The sequence below is a fragment of the Neofelis nebulosa genome, chromosome 5 (genome assembly GCF_028018385.1).
Source record: "Neofelis nebulosa isolate mNeoNeb1 chromosome 5, mNeoNeb1.pri, whole genome shotgun sequence".
NCBI lineage: Eukaryota > Metazoa > Chordata > Mammalia > Carnivora > Felidae > Neofelis > Neofelis nebulosa.
The window spans coordinates 117,019,107-117,045,073 of record NC_080786.1 but is presented as its reverse complement, the minus strand read 5'-3'; the positions used below and the strand labels follow the sequence as shown (position 1 = coordinate 117,045,073).

The 25,967-nt window shown below is 36.5% G+C and overlaps 1 protein-coding gene across 1 annotated transcript in view; it reads right to left on the bottom strand.

The window, feature by feature from the left end:
* Positions 1 to 281: 281 nt before the first annotated feature.
* PROS1 (protein S) overlaps positions 282 to 25,967 on the bottom strand; it is a 70,230-nt gene continuing 44,544 nt past the window's right edge. Inside the window, exons 9-15 of the mRNA XM_058731682.1 lie at positions 24,084 to 24,199; positions 20,839 to 21,028; positions 14,180 to 14,347; positions 12,733 to 12,901; positions 6,929 to 7,077; positions 4,670 to 4,895; positions 282 to 767 (exon numbers count right to left, since the gene is read on the bottom strand). Of these exons, the coding sequence (XP_058587665.1) occupies positions 607 to 767; positions 4,670 to 4,895; positions 6,929 to 7,077; positions 12,733 to 12,901; positions 14,180 to 14,347; positions 20,839 to 21,028; positions 24,084 to 24,199 (1,179 nt within the window). The 3' untranslated portion in view covers positions 282 to 606. The remainder of the gene's footprint in view (positions 768 to 4,669; positions 4,896 to 6,928; positions 7,078 to 12,732; positions 12,902 to 14,179; positions 14,348 to 20,838; positions 21,029 to 24,083; positions 24,200 to 25,967) is intronic.

Below are 25,967 nucleotides of genomic sequence, written 5' to 3'. Positions count from 1 at the left end.
CCACTTGTTTTGTAACTCACGAGAGCCACCGGTTAAAATGTGAAGCTAAGAGAAAGAAAAACGAAGCCAAAACTGGTCCGCCTGAGGAGCTGCTGGGAATAAAGCTTTAAAGCCTTCCACTCAATTCATACTGAGGCCACTGTCTCTCCTTCTGCCTTCATTAGGAAATAACGAAAATAAATAAAATAGTATCTGCTATGATCACAAGTATTTAGTACATGCACTTTTGTTTGAGTTTACTTCCCTGCCTTCCAAAAAAACACAGATATTTAAGCACCAACTCATGGTGATAAAATTAAATTTTACTTTTGCAAACATAAACATGAAGAAATGTCATTTGTAGCAAAAAAATTCAAATTAGAAATGTTTGTGTATTTCATTATTTAATTTCTAGGCAGCAATAGAGGTAAGAATTTTTTAATGTGGTTTGTATCACAAAAGGGTCTTGTTCTCTTGAAAAACAACCTTTTTTGAAATTCCAGGAAAGTTGAAGTACCATAAAATAATCAAGGCCTGCACACTGCAGGTAAAAACCCTTCAGCTATTATTGAAACGTAAGTATAATTACACACAGGAAAAAAATATCTTCAGCACAGGAAAGATGCCCTAAGAATTCTTTGTTTTTTTCAAAACTGATGGACATGAGTGAGCTCTGATATCATTATGCTTAGAAATGGCTTCATCCAGATCCAACTGAACACCATTAATGCTCATTTCCATACAGCCATTATAAAAAGCATTCGCTGGCGTGGCGCTGAACGGAATATCTGTAAAAACAGAACATTAAAATATTAGCCTAAGACTTTTGGCATCTTATTTGCTTACAACTAGAGGAACTATTCAGACTTCCCATTTCCAACCTAATTCTAATCATAAGGCAAATGTTAGCAATGTTATTCTATCCAATAAATTTATATTAAGTGACTCATGTATATAAGTATTGTGCCTGGCACTGGATTCAGCATATCATGAGTTCCTGTGATTTCATAAACACAATCAGTCTCATCAAAACCTAAGATAAGTAAACACACTTGAAAAAGAGTCAAAAAGAGCATATTCTTACTTGCGATGTTCTACTGTATTATTTTCTCTTTTTAAAATTTTTTTTTGAGAGAGAGAGCATGAGAGCAGGAGAGAGGGTCAGAGAGAGACAGAGAGAGAGAGAAAGAGAGAGACAGAGAGAGAATCTCAAGCAGGCTCCATGCTCAGTGTGGAGCCAGATGTGGGGCTCGATCCCATGACCCTGGGATCATGACCTGAGCCGAAATCAAGAGTCGGACACTTAACTGACTGAACCGCCCGGGCGCGCTTATTATTTTCTCTTTAAATTTGAACAATAGTTTATAAGCATTTTTAAATCATTTTTTCCAATCCAAGCTATAGCTACTTGGGAATCTTTTTAAAATGTCATGATAAATATATCTCTTTTATTATTGCTAGAATAAAAGCAGATTTCTGTATTTTCCCAAAAAATAGCTTCTTGCTGAGCATAAAATGGCAACTCATGATAGGGAATTCACTTTTATGTGCTGCTTGGTGTTCTAAAAAATAATTTTAATAATGCTTCAGTGACTAGTTTAGGGTCTTTGGGCCTTTCTACACTTTCACTTTCTTCATCAGACTTAATACTTGAGTTACACTCTTGAATTCCTAAGAGCTATGATTCATCTTAACAACATCCATCTCTATACTTGCTTCTTTCTTGGCATCTTCTCTCCATCAATTTAGTTCCCAATCCACATTTTTCAGCCTTTATTCTTCTTCCTTAGTGCTTTATGCAAAAAATATTCAGTTCAAATTTTCTACCTCTAGTTTGCCAATACAGTGAATAAAGTCCATACTTTTCTAGGGGCTCACAGCATTTTTTATGAACCCCTTTCAAGTCTGGCAGAGCATCAAAGATTATGCCACTATTATAAAAACCCTCAGAATTGTCAATTTTCCATGATTTTTAATTCATAACATTCAATTCAATATGCCTATTTTGCATGTTAACTGGTAATTTACCTATCCCATTGTTTCTACTCCTAATATCTCAATTGTCACAGTTCTCCTCAATTTTCCTCACTCTTTTTCTAAACACATCTTACCTGAAGTCAACCTAAAGTGTTGGTGAAAAAGTCCTGGAACCACTAAAATTTGACAGTTTTACCTCTTTTGAACTCTTTCGTTGTCTGATTTACAAAAATTGCATTCAACTAATTTGTAAATAAGGAGGTAGATTTTGATATAGAATTCATTTATTTGAACAATAATTATACTTCCTAATAATTATCCACAGTAACTTAAGTAACTTTGTAATAATTAACAATGCTAGATTTTCTATCTGTCTAATCTATCACTTTAAAAAAATTTTTTTATGTTTATTTTTTTAATGTTTATTTTTTTTGAGAGAGAGAGAGACAGAGACAGACTCTGAGCAGGGGAAGGGCAGAGAGAGAGAGGGAGACACAGAAACCGAAGCAGGCTCCAGGCTCCGAGCCGTCAGCAAAGAGCCTGATGTGGGGCTGGAACTCACAAGCTGTGAGATCATGACCTGAGCTGAAGTCAGACGCTTAACCGACTGAGCCACCCAGGCGCCCCATAATCTATCACTTTTATAGAATCTTTACTTCTACCTGCCTCCTTAGCACAGTAGGCAGCGCGTCAGTCTCATAATCTGAAGGTCCTGAGTTAGAATCTTTACTTCTATTCCTCAAAAACCCAGATAAAATTTCCATATACAAAAATGAAGGCCCTGAGCAGTTAAAGTAATATAATGAAGATTACTAGAAGTCCAGACATCAAACTCAGAATTTTCCTAGGAGAATAACCTGAAAATGGTATCAGAAAATATTCCTCAAAAACTCTCTCCCTCAATTATTTTTGCCATTTAAAATGAAAGGTCGATGCCAATTTCATATTTTCCAATATTAAGTTAAAGATTAATGTGCTCTTCCTCCAGTTTTCCCCATCTCACGGTAAATGGAATCTCCACCCATGAAACTGGACATGCCAGATACCTAAGAAGGGGATCCCCACACCTGCCTTTCTACCCTATTAAAATTTTTAATGTTTATTTATTTGTTTTGAGGGGGGAAGCATGGGGGGGGGGCGGGTAGAGAGAGAGAGAGAGAGAGAGAATCCCAAGCAGGCTCCGCACTGTCAACACAGAGCCTGATGCAGGACTTGATCTCACGAACAGTGAGATCATGACCTGAGCTGAAATCAAGAGTTGCTCAACCAACTGAGAAACCCAGGTGCCCCAAATCCTGTTAATTTTGTTTTCCACATCCATCTCCAATCTAAACACTGTGCCATCTTCACTGCCATCATCCTAGTCCGGCAGCTTTCTCATCTGTAATATGGGGATAGTAATAGCACCTACCTGACAGGTCTATTTAAAATTAAAATTAAACAAGTGGATCCATTTGAAGCAGTCTGAACATGCCCAGACTGTCCACGAGGCACTGACTGATGACGGTATGCTTGTTGCTTCTGTTTGTTACTACTTCATTAGCCCCCAGCTCCTCTCATCCACTTCTGCCTTCCACCTGTCCATCTCCATCCATCACGCATGGTATATTGATATACCATTTCCTTGCCTGCAAATTTTTAAAGACTCCCATGGCTCTTACAAGAAGACTCAGGACCCCAGACCAGGTCTACAAATCCTCACCCAGTTCACAGCCTCATCTTATACTACCATCCCCTTGCTCAATATGCTCTCACCAGACCCATCTTCTATATATTCCTCAAGCGTGTCAATCCCCCATTCTGTCCACATATAGACCATTTCGCTTGCATATTAATTCCAGTTCCTACCCCATTACTTGGTTAAGTTTAATCCTTCAATTTATCATATTTACATCTTAGCCTTTTCTGTAGAGAGCTCATTCCTGGCCCCCACAACCAGACCAAGTCCCCATTTTCAGGCTCTAAGAGCAATACCTACTATTCCTTCATAGGAGTTATCACTATTTTAACTATCCTCATATTTTCCTAACTGGTTATTTAATGACTGCCTCTACCACTAGATTGTAAAAGGTTTAGAAACAGGGATCATATCTTTTTTTTTATTACTATGTCCCTGGTACCTGGGATGTAGGTTCTTAATAAATATGAGGTAAACAAATGATGGATGAATTAAAGAATAAATGTTAAACTCACAAGACTATTTGAGGAACTGAAATAATAAATGTTTTTTTAAATTTTTTTAATGTTTATTTCTGAGACAGAGAGAGACAGCGGATGAGTGGGGGAGGGGCAGAGAGAGAGGGGGACACAGAATCCGAAGCAGGCTCAGGCTCCGAGCTGTCAGCACAGAGCCTGACGCAGGGCTTGAACTCATGGACCGCGAGGTCATGACCTGAGCTGAAGTTGGACGCTCAACTAACTGAGCCACCCAGGCGCCCCAATAATAAATATGTTCTGACTAGGATAGTCAAATACAGCAAAACTTGGTTAGTTTTAGTTCACTATTAAAAACAATTAATAAACAAGATGTACCAATAAAATGTCAATATAAATAAATCCCCAGGAAAAGACTAACGGATACCAGAATTTTGTCTTCCCTTCTAATGCCCTTTTATTAAAATGAAAATTTTAAAATAGTATCAATTTGATTAAAAACATACTTTGAAAGATGTTTTAAAGATAACTTTGAAAAAAAAAAAAAGTAAGAAGATACCTGGAAGGCCACCCAGGTAAGTGGACACTCTTTCTTTCATTGCTATGTCCAAAATGGCAAGTTGACTTTGAAGGTCTTCGGAGTAGATGATATCTTTTTTAAGCGGAGTCAACAGTTCCAGACTGGTTCTGTTGACCCTTACTTCCAGATGGAATTGTTCACTGGAACACAGACTTATGGCCTCTACCCGAGATACTACCATATTTTCGATAGATACCAGGATATCCTGAAAAACAGAGCAAAGACAAAATATAAGCAAGTATTAATGGTAATGCCACTTAAGAGTGACTTTGGGGTTTTTAAGTTCAAAAACTGACTTACAATGAGGAAAAAATAAGTATGATAGAGCCTCCCAATTTAAATTTAAAAATTTTGTTATAATAATCATAACTTTAAAATATGCATTAGCTTTACGAATTTCAGGGTCAGCTAAGATGTATAGTGGCTTCTAAAAATTCAGTAAGCCAAGAGAGTTGTTTGCCTAAACTCATGTCTTAAGCAATATTTTTCTGTTTGTGAGCCTTCCTAACTTCAACACTTACACGTGAAAGAGGAAGGAGCTGAATAACCCTTTGTTGGGGAAAAGACTTGAAAAATGTAAAGTGGCTTTAGTAAGCACATGCCAGCGAGACTGAAAGGGTTTTGTGTGCCACATAAGCAATCCTGTTAAGACTTGGGACAAAGTGAGCGAAGAACTCCTGAGAGGGAAAAGCCAGGGTTCACCAGAACTAAGTCAGAGTATTCACCAGATGATATTCAAAACACAGAATGTTTTCATTTTGTTAACTTTTCAAAGTGCTGATACACAAAATCACTCAACTTGTTGACAGTGATCTATGCATATAACATATGTGTATGTAGAGGAAATGTAAAAAGACAGAAAATAAAATGGGGACTAGGAACATGGATGTTATGAGACGGTAGAAAGATAGTCTGAAATATTTACTTAAGAATCCAATATACCTATGTTAAGTCTCTACTTCACAAATACAGGAAATCTGTTACCCGTTATACATGTCTATATCCTTGAACTCACTAATATGAGTCTTAAAATGGCCAGCTGACAAACTGTTCCAGAATGATCAATAGTATGTGAAATAATGTTATGAAACGCTGCACACAGATCTTGAGAAGGCAGTCTGACATGGAAATGAAGAAGGAGAAGGAGAAGGAGGGGGAGCAGGAGGAGGGCGGTGGGGGGAGAAGCAGCAGCAGCAGCCATGGATTCAAACACGGAAAAGACCAAATAAACATCAAAGACATGGCATGCCTTAATGTCCTCTACTGCATGGATGTAGTGCTGAAGATAGGATTTCCATTTCATTAAAAAAAAAAAAGGCAAACAAAAAGTTGAAATCAAGCTGAAATCTAAAACGTAGTAAGCTCCTGGTGGTAGACTGGAGATAAAAACTTGGCAGGATCTCTTAGGTTGCTTATGCTTAACCACCAGCAACTCTCTGCAATCATCATTAGTCTGCAAACAGCACATCTTTGTATTATTACAGACATGATTCAATTACACGTCTGTTTCCAAAAGCTACAGAGAACATCCAAACCAACCTGGGCATAAACACAAGCTTCTTGTTATAACTTGTTGGAATCCACTGTCGATGACACATGGTCAGAGCTATTAGCCTCTAATAGAAGGCTGAATAATACAGATCTTCTGATAACGGTCCTGTTTGCTTTTATCCAAGAGGTTTTTTCCTGTTCTTCCTCCTAATTTGAAATCAGAGTTGCCAGCAAGAAGCCAGGTGGACTGGTTTTACTTTTCTCTAGTTCTTTCTAATTTACTCATGGGAGAAAAGATTAAGAGTGCCAGAGAGCACAAAACATTATAATTAGGCACAGAATATCTGCGAGTGAATTTTAATCAGACTCACTTTTATGTTGTTAGCACAGACTCCCATGATAACTTCCAGAACTCTAAATAAAGGTGGATCTCTATGAACTCTGGGAAACCTCGAGGTAGCCTGTGTGTGAGTCTACCTAATCTTGGCTGTAGATGCAGTAACAGGCTTTTCAATTTCTCCTACTTCTTAGATCAGACCTTGGAAATAAGCCAGTAAGAAAGTAATAATAATGGAAATTTATGGAGTCTTTACTGATGTACTAGAGACTGTGTGCCAAATACTTTGCATATGTTATCTCATTTAATCTTCAAAATAGCACTTTGAGGTAAATACTGCTAATATATCCACTTTACAGATAACAAAACAAAACAGAAAAACAAGAATCACAAAGGTTTAGTAAAGTTACCTGAAGCTTTTCAGAGGCGGAGTCTACCAAAGACAAGGCAAAGGGCACGGTGTAACCAGAAACCAAGGCGAACATAACACCAGTGCCCGCGGATGGACGAATATTCAAGGACACGTTTACTTGCCAGCCCTCAGCGTTGGATATATTATCTGTTTAAACAATAAAACAGAAGTAGGATCAGTGTACTCCTAAAGTACGCCAGAAGGAATTATTACAATCCTATTCATACTCAAAGCCATTTTCGTGTAATACTAAAGATTTTAGTTCTCCTTTCTCAATGATCTATATAACTTAGGCAAAAAAAAAAAAAAACCAACAAAAACCACAGAAAAACAAAAGCCATTTTTTTTTAAAATGCAGGCAAAAAAACAAATAAATAAAGCCCCATTCTTCTGGTCTTTCTAGAATAAAATTCTGATGTGGTATTTCAGATTATTATGAATTTTCCCTGTTTGCTCTTTTACAGATATTCCTTCCACCTGTATAATCACCACTGGTCAAATCTCAAGGTGGTCATATTTGAAAGCACACATTTAGAAGGAAGTTCACTGAATTTATTATAACATTTCTGAGGGAACACTCAGGTATAGCCCCACCACCCCACCATTCCTCATCCTTAAAGGGGGGGGGGGCGGGTCAGTTCAAAGCAGGGGGAAGGAAAAATAAGGATTTATACAAATAGGGGAGTTAGATATTTGATAGTAGAGAAATACTCTGAAATCAATTCTGGACTCTGAAATTCTAACAGGAACTCTTCTCCTGTGATTCTCTTGTCATAATAGTTAGTTAACATCCTTTTTATTCATTACTAGGTTAATTGTCTATCCCACTAGAGTACAGGCTCTACATGTCTCTAACACCATGTTGTTCTCCACAGCAGTCACTCAACAAATATGTGTTGAATTGATGTTTCCAAAATAGTGTAATTCCTAAAAATATTAATCCACAATTTGAATGAAGTCTTCCTTATTTAATAAGAAGTAATATATAGCAATAGCCCAAATACCACTTGTAGATTTTGAAAAGGTAAATGTCAATGGAGAAAATAATGACCCCCTGACAAGATGATCTTCCACTTAGCCACATCTAATGCTATTACATTTTTTCCTCCTAATCCTTAATTTCCACTCAAGAGAAAAAAATATATATATACATATATATAAAATATAATCATTTTGAAATAAGTAAATTTACAATAAGATATTAACAAACTAAAACTAAAATAAACATGCAAATGTACAGAAATTATAATGTAACTTTAAATATTAATTTAAAAGTTGGTCACTTTTGGGCAGTATGGTACTGGCACAAAACCAAACACTTAAATCAATAGAAAAGAATAGAGAACCCAGAAATGGATCCACAAATGTATGACTAATTAATTTTTGAAAAAGTAGGAAAGAATATCCAATGAAATAAAGACAGTCTCTTCAGCAAATGGTGTTGAGAAAACTGGACAGCAACATGCAGAAGATTGAACCTGGTCACTTTCTTACATCATTCACAAAAATAAACTCAAAATGGATGAAACACTTAAACGTAAGACAGGAAGCCATCAAAATCCTAGAGGAGAAAGCAGTCAAAAACCTCTTTGACATCAGCCACAGCAACTTCTTACTCAACACGTCTCTGGAGGCAAGGGAAACAAAAGCAAAAACGAACTATTGGGACCTCTTCAAGATATAAAGCTTCTGCGCAGTGAAGGAAACAATCATCAAAACTAAAAGGCAACCAACAGAATGGGAGAAGATATTTGCAAATGACATATCAGATAAAGGGTTACTATCCAAAATCTATAAAGAACATATCAAACTCAACACCCAAAAAACAAATAATCCAGTGAAGAAATGGGCAAAAGACACAAATAGACACTCTTCCAAAGAAGACATCCAGATGGCTAACAGACACATGAAAAGATCCTCAACATCACTTATCATCAGGGAAATACAAATCAAAACCACAATGAGATATGACCTCATACCAGTCAGAATGACTAAAATGAACAACTCAGGCAATGACAGATGTTGGTGAGGATGCGGAGAAATCCCACTACTGGTATGAATGCAAACTGGTGCAACCACTCTGGAAAGCAGCATGGAGGTTCCTCAAAAAATTAAAACTAGAACTACCTTACGACCCAGCAATTGCACTACTAGGTATTCATCCAAAGGATACATGTGTGCTGTTTTGACGGGAAACATGCACCCCATTGTTTTTAGCAGTGCTATTGATAATAGCCAAAGTATGGAAAGAGCCCAAATGTCCATCAACTGATGAATGGGTAAAGAAGAGGTAGTGTGTGTGTGTGTGTGTGTGTGTGTGTGTGTGTGCATGTATGTATATATATATATATATACATGTATATATATATATATGTAGATAGATATATACACACATATATACATATATATATATGTATGTATATATATACACACACACAATGGAATATTACTTGGCAATCAAGAGAATGAAATCTTGCCATTTGCAACAACGTGGATAGAATTAGAGTACATTATGCTAAGTAAAATTAGTCAGAGAAAGACATCATTTGACTTCACTCATGTGGAATTTAAGATATGAAACAGATGAACATAAGAGAAGGGAAGTAAAAAAATATAAAAACAGGGATGGGGGCAAACCATAAGATGCTCTTAAATATAGAGAACAAACTGAGTGTTGCTGGAGGGGTTTGGGGTGGGGGATGGGCTAAATGGACAAGGGACATTAAGGAAGACACTTGGTGGGATGAGCGCTGGGTATTATGTGGAGGGGATGAAACACTGGAATCTACTCCTGAAACATTATTGCACTATATGCTAACTAATTTGGATATAAAATTTTTTAAAAAGTTGATCACTTTCAAGTTATCCATGAAATAGCTGATTATTTATGAAAGTGATTTTTTTCAGACACAATATAACTATTTTCATTTTCTTTTTTTTTAATGTTTGTTTATTTTTGACAGACAGAGGCAGAGCACAAGTAGGGTAGAGGCATAGAGGGGGAGACACAGAATCTGAAGCAGGCTCCAGGCTCTGAGCTGTCAGTACAGAGCCCAATGCAGGGCTTGAACTCATAAACCGTGAGATCATGACCTGAGCGGAAGTAGGAGGCTTAACCGACTGAGCCACCCAGCCGCCCCTCATTTTCTCTTCAGGGAGTTTTTCCTTCAAGCAAATTATTGTGGGCCTAGTTTTTTCCTGCATTCAGTCATCACTTTAGTTAGAACATTTTTAAAAAATCATATACAGAACTAATGTTGAAGACATTGCATTAACTTATGTTAGGAATACACAAAGTACCAACATAAGATTCATCCTTAAAAGTGTAGCAATACTTCGTAGACTGCAAATAAACACATTTCACATATAATTTTTTTCTTGGGGCGCCTGGGTGGTCCAGTCAGTTAAGCATCCGACTTCGGCTCAGGTCATGATCTCACAGCTTGTGGGTTTGAGCCCTGCGTCAGGCTCTGCGCTGACAGCTTCAGAGCCTTGAGCCTGCTTCGGATTCTGTGTCTCCCTCTCTCTCTGCCCCTCCCCTGCTCTCTCTCTCGAAAATAAACATTAAAAAAAAATATATATATATATATACACACACATATATATATGTGTGTGTATATATATATATATATAATTTTTTCTTAAAGCAGAGATATCAGAATAACATTAAATTTATGACGCAAAATTTAGTCACTCAAATAACAGACTCCTAAACAGAAAAAGACAAAGAACCTAATAAGATAGTTAAGATATAAAAATAGCTAATTAGCATCTGGAGAGATATTCAACTTCAGTAGAAACTGGGATAACCATACATAAAACTACAGGTTGTAATTTTTCAACTCTCAGATTGGAAACAAATCTCAAGCACAAACTCTCTTATTCTGTTGGTAGGAGTGTAAATTCATAAAACATTTTTGGAAAAGCATCTAACTGAGCAACAGGAACGACACATTTGCATAATCTTTGACGGACAGAATCTAAGCTTCTCTCCTACAGAATTAATCATATAAAAGTACAAAGATGTATGTCCTAGCATATTACAGATATATTATTTGTACACACAAAAACCTGGATCAGTCTGGCAAGAGCTCCTGTTCTGCTTAAGACTGTAGACAAAACTGGAAATAGCACTGCTCCTGCCCTTACAACCACAACAACAAAAGACCAATTATATACTTAAACACAATTTTTCTTGAACTGTCAGGGAGCTGTGGTTGCAGAGCAACTAACAAAGTAGAAATCTGAAGAAAGATAAGTGCTTCCATGGAAAGACAGGAAGAGTTTCCTCTCTTACTCAGAGCAGACACCAGATGCTATACAATTTGATGAGAAGAATTTAAATAAAAATATTAACAAACTGATAATTCCAAATGGGGCTCATATGAGAATACAGAAACCCTGGGAACTTCACGCACATGAGGAATCCACACCCATTTATAGGCTCTTCTTCATAGACCTTAAATGGGTACTCAAGAGAAAAATGGGGCAGAGAAAGAAATTAGAGAAAGCTTCCCTCCTGGTGCAGGCCTAGAAGAGAGGAGCAGTAACCTGAAGGGAGTATACAAAGTCCCACCCAGATCCTTCTCTGTCTTCTTTAGGCAACAAAAGCCTTACAGCTTTGGGAGAAAGGCAACAAACTTTGTCATCATTAGGACACATGCAAAGACCCATTACATCTTCAGGTTAGGGAAAGGAAACTGGAAAAAAACAAAACAAACAACCAAAGAGCACCTACCATGGAAAAGAAGCAGAAAAACATCTTGAGTCTTGACCATTAGATATCTCCCCCGCTGGTGGTTGGGAGGGGGGAAAAGAAAAGTCAAAGGATACAACATCTGCCAAAAATTGAATCTGTACCAGAACATTAGAGAATGCTCTCCAGACCCCATTGCCTCGCTAGCAAATGTCAAGTAACGAGAGCATTCTTCTGGGGTGAAGCAAGACCATGGAGAGACACTTTCTTGAGGCATACCCTAAACAGAATACCTAAAACTAACGATGGATCAGCTATTAAGAAAAATCCTCTAGAAACCATTCCCTACCATAATCACTAGGTAACAATAAAGGAATTTGAAGAATACTCGTGGAAACAAGAAAGCTTAAGCAGCTCAACTCTTGATGAGACTGATTCAACCACCTTATTAAGGGCCTAGCAAAAGCAGAAATATGCTCATTTCCAGACAAAAATATTATTTATCTGTCTCTACTATTCTACATAAGTTGCTCATCTTTAAACCAAAAATTATCCAATTCAGAAGCAAACAAAGAAAAACAACACATCGTCAAGAGACAAAGCAGTCAACATGACCAGTCTTAGCTATGACTCAGATATTGGACCTATCAGACAGGGAATTGAAAATAATTATGAATAATAAGTTGAAGGCTCAGGTAGAAAATGTGTACAGATGGGCAATTTCAACAGAGGGGTGGACATTTTAAGAAACAATTACATGAAAATGCCAGAAATGAAGACAAATCCTTTTGATGCATTAATCAATAGACTCAATACAACCGAGAAATGGGTGAACCTTAAAATAGGTTAATCGAATTTACTTGAAATTGATCGGGTTATGTGCCAATAATCTTTAAATAATAACATAAGCATATTCAACTACTTTTTCCCCCTAATATACTTCAAAAAGTTCATTTAAAAAATATATAACAATAAGAATTAGCCTAACACCATTCCTGGCACATAGTAAGTACTCCATAATGTTTACTGAAGGAATTACTGAAGTTTGTCAATGAATAAATTTAGTCATTAATGAGAAAAGAGAAGTAAAATGAGAAATCACTTACTATAATCTATGCTAAATAGGGCAACTCCAGAACCAGGATAGTAGGAACCCTTCTCCACAGTGACAAGACAATGCTTATTTTGTTTTTCTTGAATAATTTCCTTTACTCCCGAAGCTCCTTGATTCATCAAATTCCAGCCTCGTATACATCCATCTAGACGAGGGTTAATCTAACCAATTGAAATATAGGTCAAGGAGTGCAACTTAAACAAGTCAGACTCAGAGTGGTTTAACTGAATATAGATGCAGTTTTCATTTAGAGGGAAAACCCTTTCTCTGACGACATTTTAAAATATTGTAAATGTTTCGAATTTTATCTAATTTTTTAAGGTATCCTTCAGATGGGCAGTCTTTTTCAGTTTATGCCATCACAGAGCCCCACTGGGATCCTAATGATTTTTAACACCTCAAGTCCTACTGGCCTTTCCCAGCCAGAGACGGTTTTTCTGCTCTCAAGTTCCGTGCATGCTACTAGCTGTGGCCCTGGGCTGCACGCTGCTTTCTTTAGTTGCATTTATAATATAGGTTTGTCTTGCCATCAGACCCTGACTGTCTTCGGGAACAAAAGTGTTTGCTTTCTTCAGTCAAAAAAGCATCCAGACTCGAGACACACAGTAGCCATTTTACCAATAGTTTTTGAATAATTTATTTAACTTTTAAAATGTCTTGATTTCTCAATTTCAAAGGAACAGATATATTCACTCTGACATGGGTGAACCAATTCAGGTTTTATATCATATTGCAGAAATCTTTCAAAAGTTATGGTAACTGAATTGCCATGAGTAAAAGATGGATATAAAATAGTAAATATTTAAGGTAGATCAGCAAGTATAATTGGCAGGCCCGTGACTTCAAATGAAATTTTTAAAGCTCTTCAAGGACAGTGATTAGTCTCCTTCATAAAACCTATTCCATGGTTATTAGACAAACATCACATGCAGAAAATCATCTTTTATTTATAACTTCAATTTATGACAGGCTGAAGTTGTACTCCCAGCAAAGATTTTTTTTTTAAGATTTTTAGAAGTTCTATCCTACACGCTATTCTATCTCCCAAATTTTAAGTCCTAAAATAGACCTAAGAAAATTCTTTGACTGGCTTCCATAAAATATTGTATTTTTGGACTCAAATAAATGTATTTGTATCTGCAATAGCTGAATATGGACAGTTATGTTGACACTGAATTGATGCTTGAGAATTGAAAAGGCCTACTTCTCCATGGGTAACACTGGGGATTTATATGGGCTCAAAAACACGACATTCATTTTCTTGTTTCCTTAATACAATTTCAAGGATCACTATGTGATTTTTCCTTGTTCAATTCAAGTTGTCACATTTGGTGTGTTCAACAAAATAACTTCTTTGACTATAAGAAAAACACATCTTCAAATCTATTACAGACAAGAGGAATTCATCCATGATAAATGATAGAAGCTTGGATCATTACCGGTTTAATGAGTACATTCTCCCCTTTCCGAGGTAATCCTGCAAAATAAACTTTAGTTTCTAGAAATCCATTTGCAGGCTTAAAAAGGCTTCTGGGTTTATTTATATTCATTACGGCTTCTTTAGCTATTTTTACACTAATACTGTATTCTAATTCTTCCACAGAGACCTACAATTAAAAATACAGAAATTATCAAACAACCAAACATCACTGCATGTCATTTGAAACACTAAGATTGAAAAAATCCTGGTATTATTCCAGTAAATAATTTTTCAAAATAATCATTTTAATGTAATAATTAATTTGTCATAAACCCATTTGAAATGTCTAATTACTATAAAGGTGGTAAAAATGTGTTTTAAAGTGATAATTCTTGTCTGAAAAGTAAATGAATATTTTAAGGTAAAAAAATCAATATTATTCTTTTAAATTTAAACATTCAATTATAATACATCTTTCAACCCCGGTGTGTAATTATACAAAATCTTAGGAAACTTTTAAGTGTTCTTATTTTGCAATTGTCTGGAAGCATACATATGGAATCAATAAGGGAAATAAATTTTTAATATAAATTATGAGAAATCAGTATCTCTAGTGTTCCGTTCATTACATACAAATTATATTTTATTTCAAAATTCAAAAGTAATTGAGGTCATAAGGAAACACAATACATAAAATTAAATTGGGTTTTTCCAATTTTGAAAGTGGTTTGGTTTTTTAAAAAAGATTGAAAGTGATGGCAAACAACGATAAAAAATCCTCCCAAAAAGACGACTTGAAGAACCAATCTCCTCAAGCAAAACTCTAGCACTCAAAATGAAAACTCTTCTTTTACTCATCAGTAATGGAAGTGAAAAGGTAGGCATGTTAAAGCACCACTATAGGAAGAGAAAAATTATGCTCTAATGTAAAATAACTTTGGTAACATTTACAGACTTAAAGTTGGTCAATGCTCTGTCCTCACTGCAGCCAATCAGTATCATTTTACTCAAATGACTATTCCCTTCTGGAGAAATTTTTTTTTTCAATATATGAAGTTTATTGTCAAATTGGTTTCCATACAACACCTGGTGCTCATCCCAAAAGGTGCCCTCCTCAATACCCATCACCCACCCTCCCCTACCTTCCACCCCCCATCAACCCTCAGTTTGTTCTCAGTTTTTAAGAGTCTCTTATGCTTTGGCTCTCTTCCACTCTAACCTCTTTTTTTTTCCTTCCCCTCCCCCATGGGTTTCTGTTAAGTTTCTCAGGATCCACATAAGAGTGAAACCATATGGTATCTGTCTTTCTCTGTATGGCTTATTTCACTTAGCATCACACTCTCCCCTTCTGGAGAAGTTTAAGTTAGCCTCTAGAACCTCAGTCTAGCTTGCTTCTGGAAGTCTTACCACTCCATCTCTGTCTCTTTTGGGGGCTCCTCCTTTTCTTTTCAACCTCTACAATAAGCCCCAGAGCTCAGTTCTCAGACCTTTTTCCCCTTAGTCATGCAAATACTTTTAAATGGGGGCTCTACTCTCCCACTCTAGGGCATTTGGAAAATTTAGGGGTGGGGAGGGTACTTAGCTGTTGCAATGAGTAGGATGCATGCTGACATTGCAAGATGCTGGATACCTGTAATAGGGAGGATCGTCATGCAAAATAATAAAATGCCCAATATCCTGCAAATCTTCTGAATGTCCCTGCAGGATATTCATGCAGAGTGTACTCATGCTTATCTGAGTTTGGCATATATGAACACAAAACATTTTTTGTACCATTTCAGCATGCACTGAATTTTTCAAGAATATCAACAGTCTTGCAAACCAAGGATAAATTGATGTTTGTTTTGCGTGGATCTTTACCAGGAGTTTCTCACTATTTTGGAAGATCACCTTTACTGATGGTATCTATGCCTTTACAGTATTTGAATTGCCAATACAATACTCCAGCATGAGTCTTCATTTGCAGCTTTCGCATTATTCTACACATAGGAGCAAGCTTTGACAAATACTGTGCTTGCACTTGAGCCCTTATATACTGAAATATGTATTATTTTCTTATAAATTACTTCCCTTTATTTCTTTGTATAGTAATTAGGGTATTATATTGGTTTCTACTAGGGATATGCAAAAGTAGCTTACATTATTGATGCATTTCATTATAGGACAGGAAAGGAGCATTATGAATATATGGGCACTCGATGAGACAGTTTAGAACCACAGATAAACAATAATCAATCTCATGGCTGTTAAACCCCTCTTTATGTTGAATATTCAAAACTTTTTATCTACCTTAAATTGAAGGCTGAAGCTCAAAAGTATATCCAGAATGTGATCACTTCTCACCACCTACCATCAACGCTCTAGACAGAGATGCCATCTTCTCTCCACTGAGTTACTACAGTGGTCCAGTGGTCTCATAAGCCCATATCCTGTCTCATTCCTGTCTCTCTACTATCTAGTTTCCACAAAGTCATCATGTCCTGATTAGGATTATCTTCTTTTTTTTAGTGTTTGCTTATTTTGGGGGGGGGGGGGGGAGAGGGAGAGGGACAGAGACAGAGTGAGAGACAGAGAATCCCAAGCAGGCTCCACACTGTCAGTGCATGTGGAGCCCCGACATGGGGCTCGATCCCACAGACCATAAGATCATGATCTCAGCTGAAATCAAGAGTCGAAACCCAATCAACTGAGCCACCCAGGTGCCCCTAGAATTGATTATCTTTTAACATACATGCAAATTAAATCATGTCACTTCTCAAAATCATCTTAGGTCTTTCTACTTAGCATAAAATCTAATTTCTCAATAGAGTCCCCATGGCCCTACCTGGTGTTATTCCAGACCACATTTCTAACCTCATTTTCTATTCCTCCCTCCCTCCCTTACTCCACTGCATCTATGCTGAGCTTTGCGTTGTTCCTCAAATACAACAATCACATCCGCTTGCCTGATGGTCTGTACTTGCTGTTCATATGGCACAGAATCATCTTGCCCCATATATTGCTCATGATTTGTGCCCTCAAGTCTCCGGTCAGATGTGATTTCATCGGAGATGGCTTTCCTGATTCCACATGCACACTCACCATCATGACTCTTGCCTGGCCTTGCTTTTCCTTTTCCTCTGAGCACTAACCACTATCTGACGTAGCTATTTTGTTCATGCATTCGTGGTTAACATCTCACCACTAGAGTGCAAGCTCCACAAGAGTGGTGATTTTGTTTTAATCACTATTGTAGCCTCACTACCTAGAAGAAGGAACAGCACATAAAGCACTCAATAAATACCTTTTTGAATGAATAAAAATATGGTACAAAGTACAAATTTCCCACCAATATTGGAATTATACCTAAATATGAGATGTAATGACTTATAGCCTTATTTATTTCTATGGTTTATAACCATTTTAATTAACAATTACCCACATTCTATTTATCTCAATTACAACAATCCTAAGCTCTACATTTTAAATTCTTATTTTCAAAGTATTTTATTTGAGGGGCACCTGGGTGGCTCAGTTGGTTAAACATCTGACTTCGGCTCAGGTTATGATCTCACTGTTCGTGAGTTCGAGCCCCGCATCAGGCTCTGTGCTGACAGCTCGGAGCCTGGAACCTGCTTCAGATTCTGTGTCTCCTTCTCTCTCTGCCCCCACCTCTGTCTCTGTCTCTCAACTATGAATAAACATTAAAAAAAAGTTTAAAGTATTTTATTTGAAATTTTAAAATTATTTAAAATTAGTGAAGCAAATGGTACTAAGTGAACACTCCAGTTTGCTTAATGTAACTTAAGTATTAATGCTTAATGATTAATATAACTTAACTTTGTCAATTAAAGCAATTTAATCTATTTATTTGAGATATCTATTTATTTGAGATAATTTCCGTGTCTGCATAAATTTGCCTGAAACTGTACAAGTTATTAACAAACCAACAAAACTGTAAAATGGTAAAAATACCATGAAGTAATATTTTTTAAATGAAAGATAGGGAGAAAAGAAATCTTATTTAAATGGCAGGGGAGAAAATTCGTAAATTCCTAAAATATCAAATTAAGAATTTTTAAAAACTAGCCAGCATCAAATTTATTACCAGATTAAAGTTTTTCTCTGATTTCCTTATTATTCTTAAATTTTTAATGTCAAGTTGTATTCAATTTACAAAGGGAAATTTTATGTTTTATTTAAAATATGGGCATATCATTAAATAATAGTTTATTTTTAATAAGAATCATAAATATAGAAGACAAAATGTATGGAACTGAATAGCTAGCTGCCTTCTATCCAATCCAGAATCCTGACTCTAACATATCATTCATGGATAATTCATTAGTAAACACTATCTGCAACTCAAGATGTTAGCCTTGTAGGTAAATATTTACCTTCTTTATATATATTCTATATTACCTAAAATGTATCTAAATTCTCCTCCAAACAGCCGACATTTTCAATTTGTATCAATTGATCAGAAAAATTCTGTTTGCTCTCTTTTGCTGAAAAAGTAATTTTAGTGATTTTTAGATAGGAGATGTGGGGACACGAGGCAATAAAATGTATTCTTCAGGAGTGCCTGGGTGGCTCAGTCGGCTAAGTGTCCGACTTTGGCTCAAGTCATGATCTCATGGTCCATGAGTTCAAGCCCCCACTTCGAGCTCTGCACTGACTGTGCGGGGTATGCTTGCCTTTCTGTCTTCCTCTTTCTGTGCCCCTCCCCTGCTCAAGCTTGCAATCTCAAAATAAATAAATAAACTTAAAAAAATGGGACGCCTGGGTGCCTCAGTTGGTTGAGCGTCCAACTTTGGCTCAGGTCATGATCTCACGGTTTGTGAATTCGAGCCCCATGTCAGGCTTTACTGACAGCTCAGGGTCTGGAGCCTGCTTTGGATTCTGTGTCTCCCTCTCTGTCTCGGCCCCTCCCCCACTTGTGTGTGTGTGCGCACGCGTGCGCTCTCTCTCTCGCAAAAATAAACATTAAAAAATTTTTTTTTAAAACTTAAAAATGTATTCTCTAGGACAGTGGAGGAATAGCTGTATGAGCCAAGTATTCTACGTATAGATGTAGTAGGAAAGATGTAGCGGCAAAGCTACGCTAATGAGAGCATTTGGAGAAGCCAGAAAATTTTAGTGATTTCTCTGACAGTTGCATCTGATCATGCGCAGACACTGTTTGGTCAAGAGTCAAGAGCCCCGGGGCACCTGGGCGGCTCAGTTGGTTAAGCATCCAACTCTTTGTTTTGCCTCAAGCCGTGATCTCACGGTTGGTGGGTTTGAGCCCCACATCAGGCTCTCCACTGACAGTGTAGAGCCTGCTTGGGATTCTCTCTTCCTCTCTCTGTACCCCTCCCCGACTACCCGCTGTCCCTGTCTCCCTCAAAATAAAATAAATAAACTTAAAAAAAAGTGTATTTAAGAGTCCAGAGCCCCAAATCTATGGCTATCAAAGGACAGATAGCCCCATTTTTGGTAAACCATATCTGTGCGCAACTGTACCTTATTTGCTACCTGTACTATAATGATTTCACATTATATTGTATTAGTGCATAAGGCATCACCTGTTAAATTGTGAGGTACCAAGTAAGCTCAAGAGCAAGGAAAATCTCTTGCCATAGCTCTAGTGCCTTGAACTCAGGAACTTAGCATTTTCATCAATTCTTTGTTTTAAGTTGATTTATTTTGAGAGAGAAAGAGACAGACGGCACATGTGAACATGAGTGGCGGAGGGCCAGGGAAGGAGAGAGAGAGAGAATCCCAAGCCGACTCCGCACCGACAGCACAGGGCCGGATGCAGGGCTGGAACTCACAAACCGTGAGATCAATGACCTGAACCAAAATCAAGAGTCAGATGCTTAACCGACTGAGCCACCCAGGAGCCCCAGGCACTTAACATTTTAGAAGTGCTCACTAAAGGCTTAGTTAATATATGAGTGCACGAGTGGGTAAATAAAGAAATGAAATAATGTAGTGATGATGTCACATGTCTTTTCAATATAGATCTCTTGCCAGATCCCACAGGCATATAAAGTGTCTCTTTTGGGTACCACGTTCTAAGGTGAAGCTGATTTCTCAGATAGAACCTGCTGAAAACAGCAATGACTCTTGCAGAAAAGAGTTCTCCGCATTATAAATGAAAGTATTCCCTTCACGAAAACTTCCATTTTAGGCTCACTTTTAGTGATTATCTAAAAGAGCACTGTAATTGGTACTGGCTGGTATATACTCTCTATACAAATTGGTTCCTTATCTATATGCTAATATTTGAAATTGAATTAATTACTATATGTACTAGTCTTTCGATGTGTATTTCTATGTTACTATTGCATTTCTCTTTCATTTAAAAAATATTGGTGGCTACTCAGTATTTTTGTCCTTGATCAGTAGTATCTTTGCATAAACTGTTATGCCCGCTAATAACCTATAGGAGAGACATCAATAAGTCATTAAAAAAGGTAAAAAGTTATAGAGTAGTTTAAGCAAATAACTGAAAACAATGTTACAAAAATCCTAAATATATTCTGTGACATTATCATTTCTCAGACTGTTTCAAGGATTTACAGCGTATGTAGTATACTTCATATAACATCAAATAAATCCAACTCCATTTTGATTTGGTATCACCATAGAAATAAATTATTAATGATGTTAAACTGTGTTAGAGATATTCTTTCTAAAATCTATAAAACATACCGTATTCCATAAACCATTATTAATAACTTTGCCTCCAGTTGTGATTTTGGTTGCATATTCATTCTTAAACTGAATTTCAATCTTTCCATCACGAAGAGCAATCAGGAACCAACATGAGTGGTCAAGAGATTCTGCGTACAGGATAACACCTTCTGAATCATAGGTCCGGAAATCAAATTCAGCTGAAAATCTATATAATGGGCAAAGAGAGAGCCTTAATAGAGAAATAGGGAATGCTTAATGCATTATTCTTTTTCTCTTATACTAGAAACAGTAATATGTTGAAAGAGTCAAGTATTTCTTTCTTTCCTGGGATTAGTAAAAAAGTAGAGCACGATTAGACTGTTCGTGTGTCATCTCTGGCTCTGTGTATGCTCAAAATCAAGGTATTATATTTTCTTTCGTATGCTTGGAGAATTTTTCTCCAGTGAACAGATGCTTTGGTACTTTTTCATCTTTTTTTGGCATTTGTTTTGAAGGTACTCTTGTAAATGCTGGAATTCATACATATGTACAAAATATTAGATATATTGTATCTCTCCTGGAGCTTTTTATACACTATATAATCGGATGTTAAGATTCCTTTTTTTTTTTTTTTTTTTGGCTGTATCCTTGATTAGTAAAAGATGTTACCATCTCATGATTGGTTTATACATCAAAAGGCCTGTTTTCCCTGTGACTTCATATATGTCAGGAAGGAATCACTCACAGAGATATACAAAACAGCATCTGGATGACTGCAAACATAATTAAGTCTTTGTGTGCGGTAAGAAAAGCAAAGTAAAAAACTCTAAGATAGATCTGTTAGCTTGATTTAAAAAAGTTCTCCAAAGCTTTAATTGTATAAATCACTACACTAGAGCACATGGAAGGAGACCTGAAAAGATATAGTCTAGTCATATGTTTGGGGGTACCTGAGTTTGGGTAATGTCTGTTGCTATTAAGACACTGAGTATATATGTAGCTATTACAGGGGAGGAGATATCTTAGAAATGCTGGGTTAAAAACTAACATGCATCCGGGCCCCTGGGCAGCTCAGTCAGTTAAGCGTCCGACTCTTGATTTTGGTTCAGGTCATAATCTCACAGTTTGTGAGTTTGAGCCCCATATCGGGCTCCACACTGACAGTGCAGAGCCTGACTGGGATTCTTTCTCTCCCCCTCTTTCCTTGCCCCTCCCATGCTTTCCCTCTCCCTCTCTCTCTCTCAAAATAAATAAATAAATTTTAAGAAAAAATAACATGTATTGATTAGTGCCCTATGACACTGTAATGAAAATTAGCATTAACATTTCCAAGAAACCATCAAATCAAAATGATTGAAAAAAGACAAACAGGGAATAGAAAAAAATAGTTGTATAACGGTTAGTCACTTGAATTAAATTAAAATAAAGGTGATTTAAGTTAAAAAAAAAGTCAGGACTTCAGATAATTTGCAAGAAAGGCAAGAAAGAATCCCCATAGAGGCACTATATGCAATGGGGAACAGACTTAACTTCAAATAGAACAAAGAAAGGCTGATGAAATAAATGTTTTAATCTTTAGAATTCCAAAGAAATATTTTAAAGAGGTTATGTGGAGAGAAGTATGTTGGACAGATAACAATGTAGTAGGGATTTACTGAACTAAGATTATTTTGTTTATTTACTTTTGCTTAGGATAAGGACCTCTATTCTCTTTCATAATCATCACATTTTGCTGATGTGAAGCAGGTATTATCTTGTCAAAACCCAAATCTGCGTATGCTCAGGATCTTCCAGAAGTTGATCCTCTTAGGGAGATAATTTCCTTCTCTTTGCAAAATCATGCTACACCAGTAACACAAAGAGTTGTGTTCTACATTCTTTCTGTCTGGAATACATCAGCATACCCTGGGGAACAATTCATTCTTTCTCTGAAGTTTTGCAAAATGAAAAAGAAGAGTGAATTTGTTAACGTTAGGGTGGGATAAGTATTTGATCATTGGAGACTGAGCTGAAGGAATTTGCAAAAAAAAAAAAAAAAAAAAAAAGGAAAAAAGCCACAACAAAGCACTAGTTATTCTTTGTGTTGGTTACCAGGTGGCAGTTTATAAACAGTTCATCAAGTTGTATATTTAAGATACGTGTTTATTTCTATACACATATATATATATATATATATTAAACTTCAATAAAAAAGTTTAAACTATATAAATAAAGGACAAATAAATACTGGAAAAAATAATAATTTGGCTTATGTTATTCCGTGTTACAGCCCAAGCTATTGTGAATTGTCAGAAATGAATCCTCCTGACAGTGACTAAAGGTATGCAATAATTAACCTTTTTCTCTCTCATTCGCATTATTATCTTAGCAAGGAAATGTTGTCTCCAGTCTATGTCACTAGATGACATTATTTGCTCTGAGATATTAAAGGGGAAAACCAAGTCTTGGTAGATAAAAGAGTGTTGAAGGAGCACAATTACATTAGTGAATTTTAGAATAATGTTCCTTAAGGATACAATTTCTATGAATTTAGGTGAATTATTTAATGAATCATTCATGTATCTAATGAATTAAATTGTACATATGTATGCTTATCTAATTAAAATATTTTAAAATATGGATTCTGTAATCAGTCTTAAATAATTCCCTTTCTATTATTACAACAAAATTCTAATTTCCTTTTTTCTAGTTTCAATCATATATGACTCTTAGAAAATTTGATAATTAAAGGAGAATCATGACTCTAAATCATCAACAACTATTCTTTCCCTAGACACAACCTAACTACAGGAATAGCAGATAAGCTACTCAATCAACTAAAATCATGTGATGTGTTTCTTTAAAATACCACTTACACAATCTTATGAATTTTCCTTAGTAATTATGAATACAGCTATATTCTGAAAGCAATACTTCCAGCATTTTCTTTTTACTTAGCTTTTATAACATGTATAAAGAAGAATGAAAATTTGACAAATATATTAAGCCTACTTTCCCAACTTCTTAGTAAATTTGTATTCACTAGAAATGGAAGAAGGATGGATTAAGGTACAATGATCATTGGGGAAGGTCAGCCTAGAATGACCCAAATGATTTTAGCATGAAAATTACATGTGTGAAGGGGTGAATTAATGTTAGGGTTCCCTAAATTATCTGATTGATAATATATCTAAATTATCTAATTGGGAGTGCAATTTCATACATTTCAAACCTTTTTGGTCACTTTTCTTCTGTCCTTACCTGCTTACCTCTAGAGATTATCACTGACATTAGTACCTCACCTGGTGATTTCCGGCAAACGAAATTTTAAATATAAAACCACCCCTATGAACTGCTCTGCCAAGTAAAGTAATTCATAATTTTTGTCAAGGTTCAAGGGAAGGCACACTGGAACAGCCTGGAGAAAAGGAAACAAAGCACATAAAAAAATGCATAGATTATTGCTTGCTGTTTGTGTCAGGTTATACATTCTTTCTCTGGTTCCTAGTGATCTTGTCAAACGTATTCTTTGGGATACATTAAATAAAGAACACCCTTGGTAATAAAGCAATGGCTTTTACTTCCTTATAAAGTCCATAAGTAAAACCTCCCAGAACACATGTTTTAAAGTCTTGTTCAATGTGTGTGGCTTTATATTTTTGTCCTTAATATTTCCTTTGCAAATCTCAGCCCAAAACACAACCTTTTCCTTCCAGTAACAACATGTATCCCCTTAACTAACTGCAGTTCTGATGCTTTCAAAGAATTACATCGGAAGAAAAAAAAAAACTGGAGTCAGAAATCATGGAAGAATTAATATACCAGTAAGTAGCATCTCATACACTCATTCATTTATTAAGAAAAAATTTTCTGAGCAAAAATATACTATCTAGACAGTGAAGCTGAAGTAGGGAAGTTGAAGGAAATCCATTTTAGAAAGGCTCCATTTCTGCTGTCTTCTTGCCAGGCCCTATTTACTCATGTTCTCTATTTCACTTTGAGTCTATATAGAAACCAAAGAAGCCATATTCCCACTCCAGGGGGGAAACAAGAAAGTTGATCATTTTCTGAGTTTTGTCCTAGGGCCCCCAAACACCTGATAACATCTAAGAAGAACCAGATCCCAAACATGTTGCAGGACATTAGCCTCGAATAAACCCCAGCTGATGCTGGCATCAACACCCCCTACCTTCTATGATTATAAAATAACAACTATTATCCACCACCACTTGCCTTTGATTGGACCCTACCTAGATTCCTGAAGGAACATGTATCCTGGACCCTTTCCAATATAAACCCCTAACCCTAAACAACGAAGAGACTCATTCTCTTTTCCTTTCTGTGTCCCCCAGACACTCTGTCTGCTATACTCTGTTATTCATGCTATTCAATAAACTCTGCTTTCACTTTCTCCGGTTTGCATTTGATTTCTACACTTTGCAAAGCCAAGGGACCTCTTGGATCATCCCGTGGGGACACCCCGCCCCACCTCAACCCAGGTTCTTGGACTCAGCCTGACAGCATCAAAGAGAATGCCTAGAAAACCTAGATAGGATAAATACAAGCAAATAGATTGTGTTAGTCTCCAAGGAATTTACAAAAAAGTGATTCAGAGTCATTAAATTTAATATCAAGTATTTTTTTCCTAAGAGTAACACCAAACATTAAAATGGAAAGATTTTGGGGTGCCTGGGTGGCTCAATCGGTTGAGCATCCAACTTCAGCTCAGGTCACGATCTCACAGCTTGAGTTGGACCCCCGCATCAGCCCCCTTCCTGACAGCTCAGAGCCTGGAGCCTGCTTCAGATTCTGTGTCACCCTCTCTCTCTGCTCCTCTCCCGCTCATGCTCTGTCTCTCTTGGTCTCTCAAAAATAAATAAACATTCAAAAAATAAAAAAAATAATAGAATGGAAAGATTTTTAGGGATGAGTTTTCAGGCATACATACAGGGATGTTCTGGGGGAACTGTGCACATGGCACAGAAACATCTCATCTCCTCTTAGAACTTTAACAAACCTATTCTACGGAAGATGGTGATGTGTAACTACTATGAATACTAAAATAATAAAAGGTTAAATTACAAAGTAGACATTCACGCAGCATGGAATTCCATTCAATAAAATCAAAGTTACTACATAGATATAGTATAATCTCACCTTCCCTGTCTTTACCAAGGAGGTAGCAT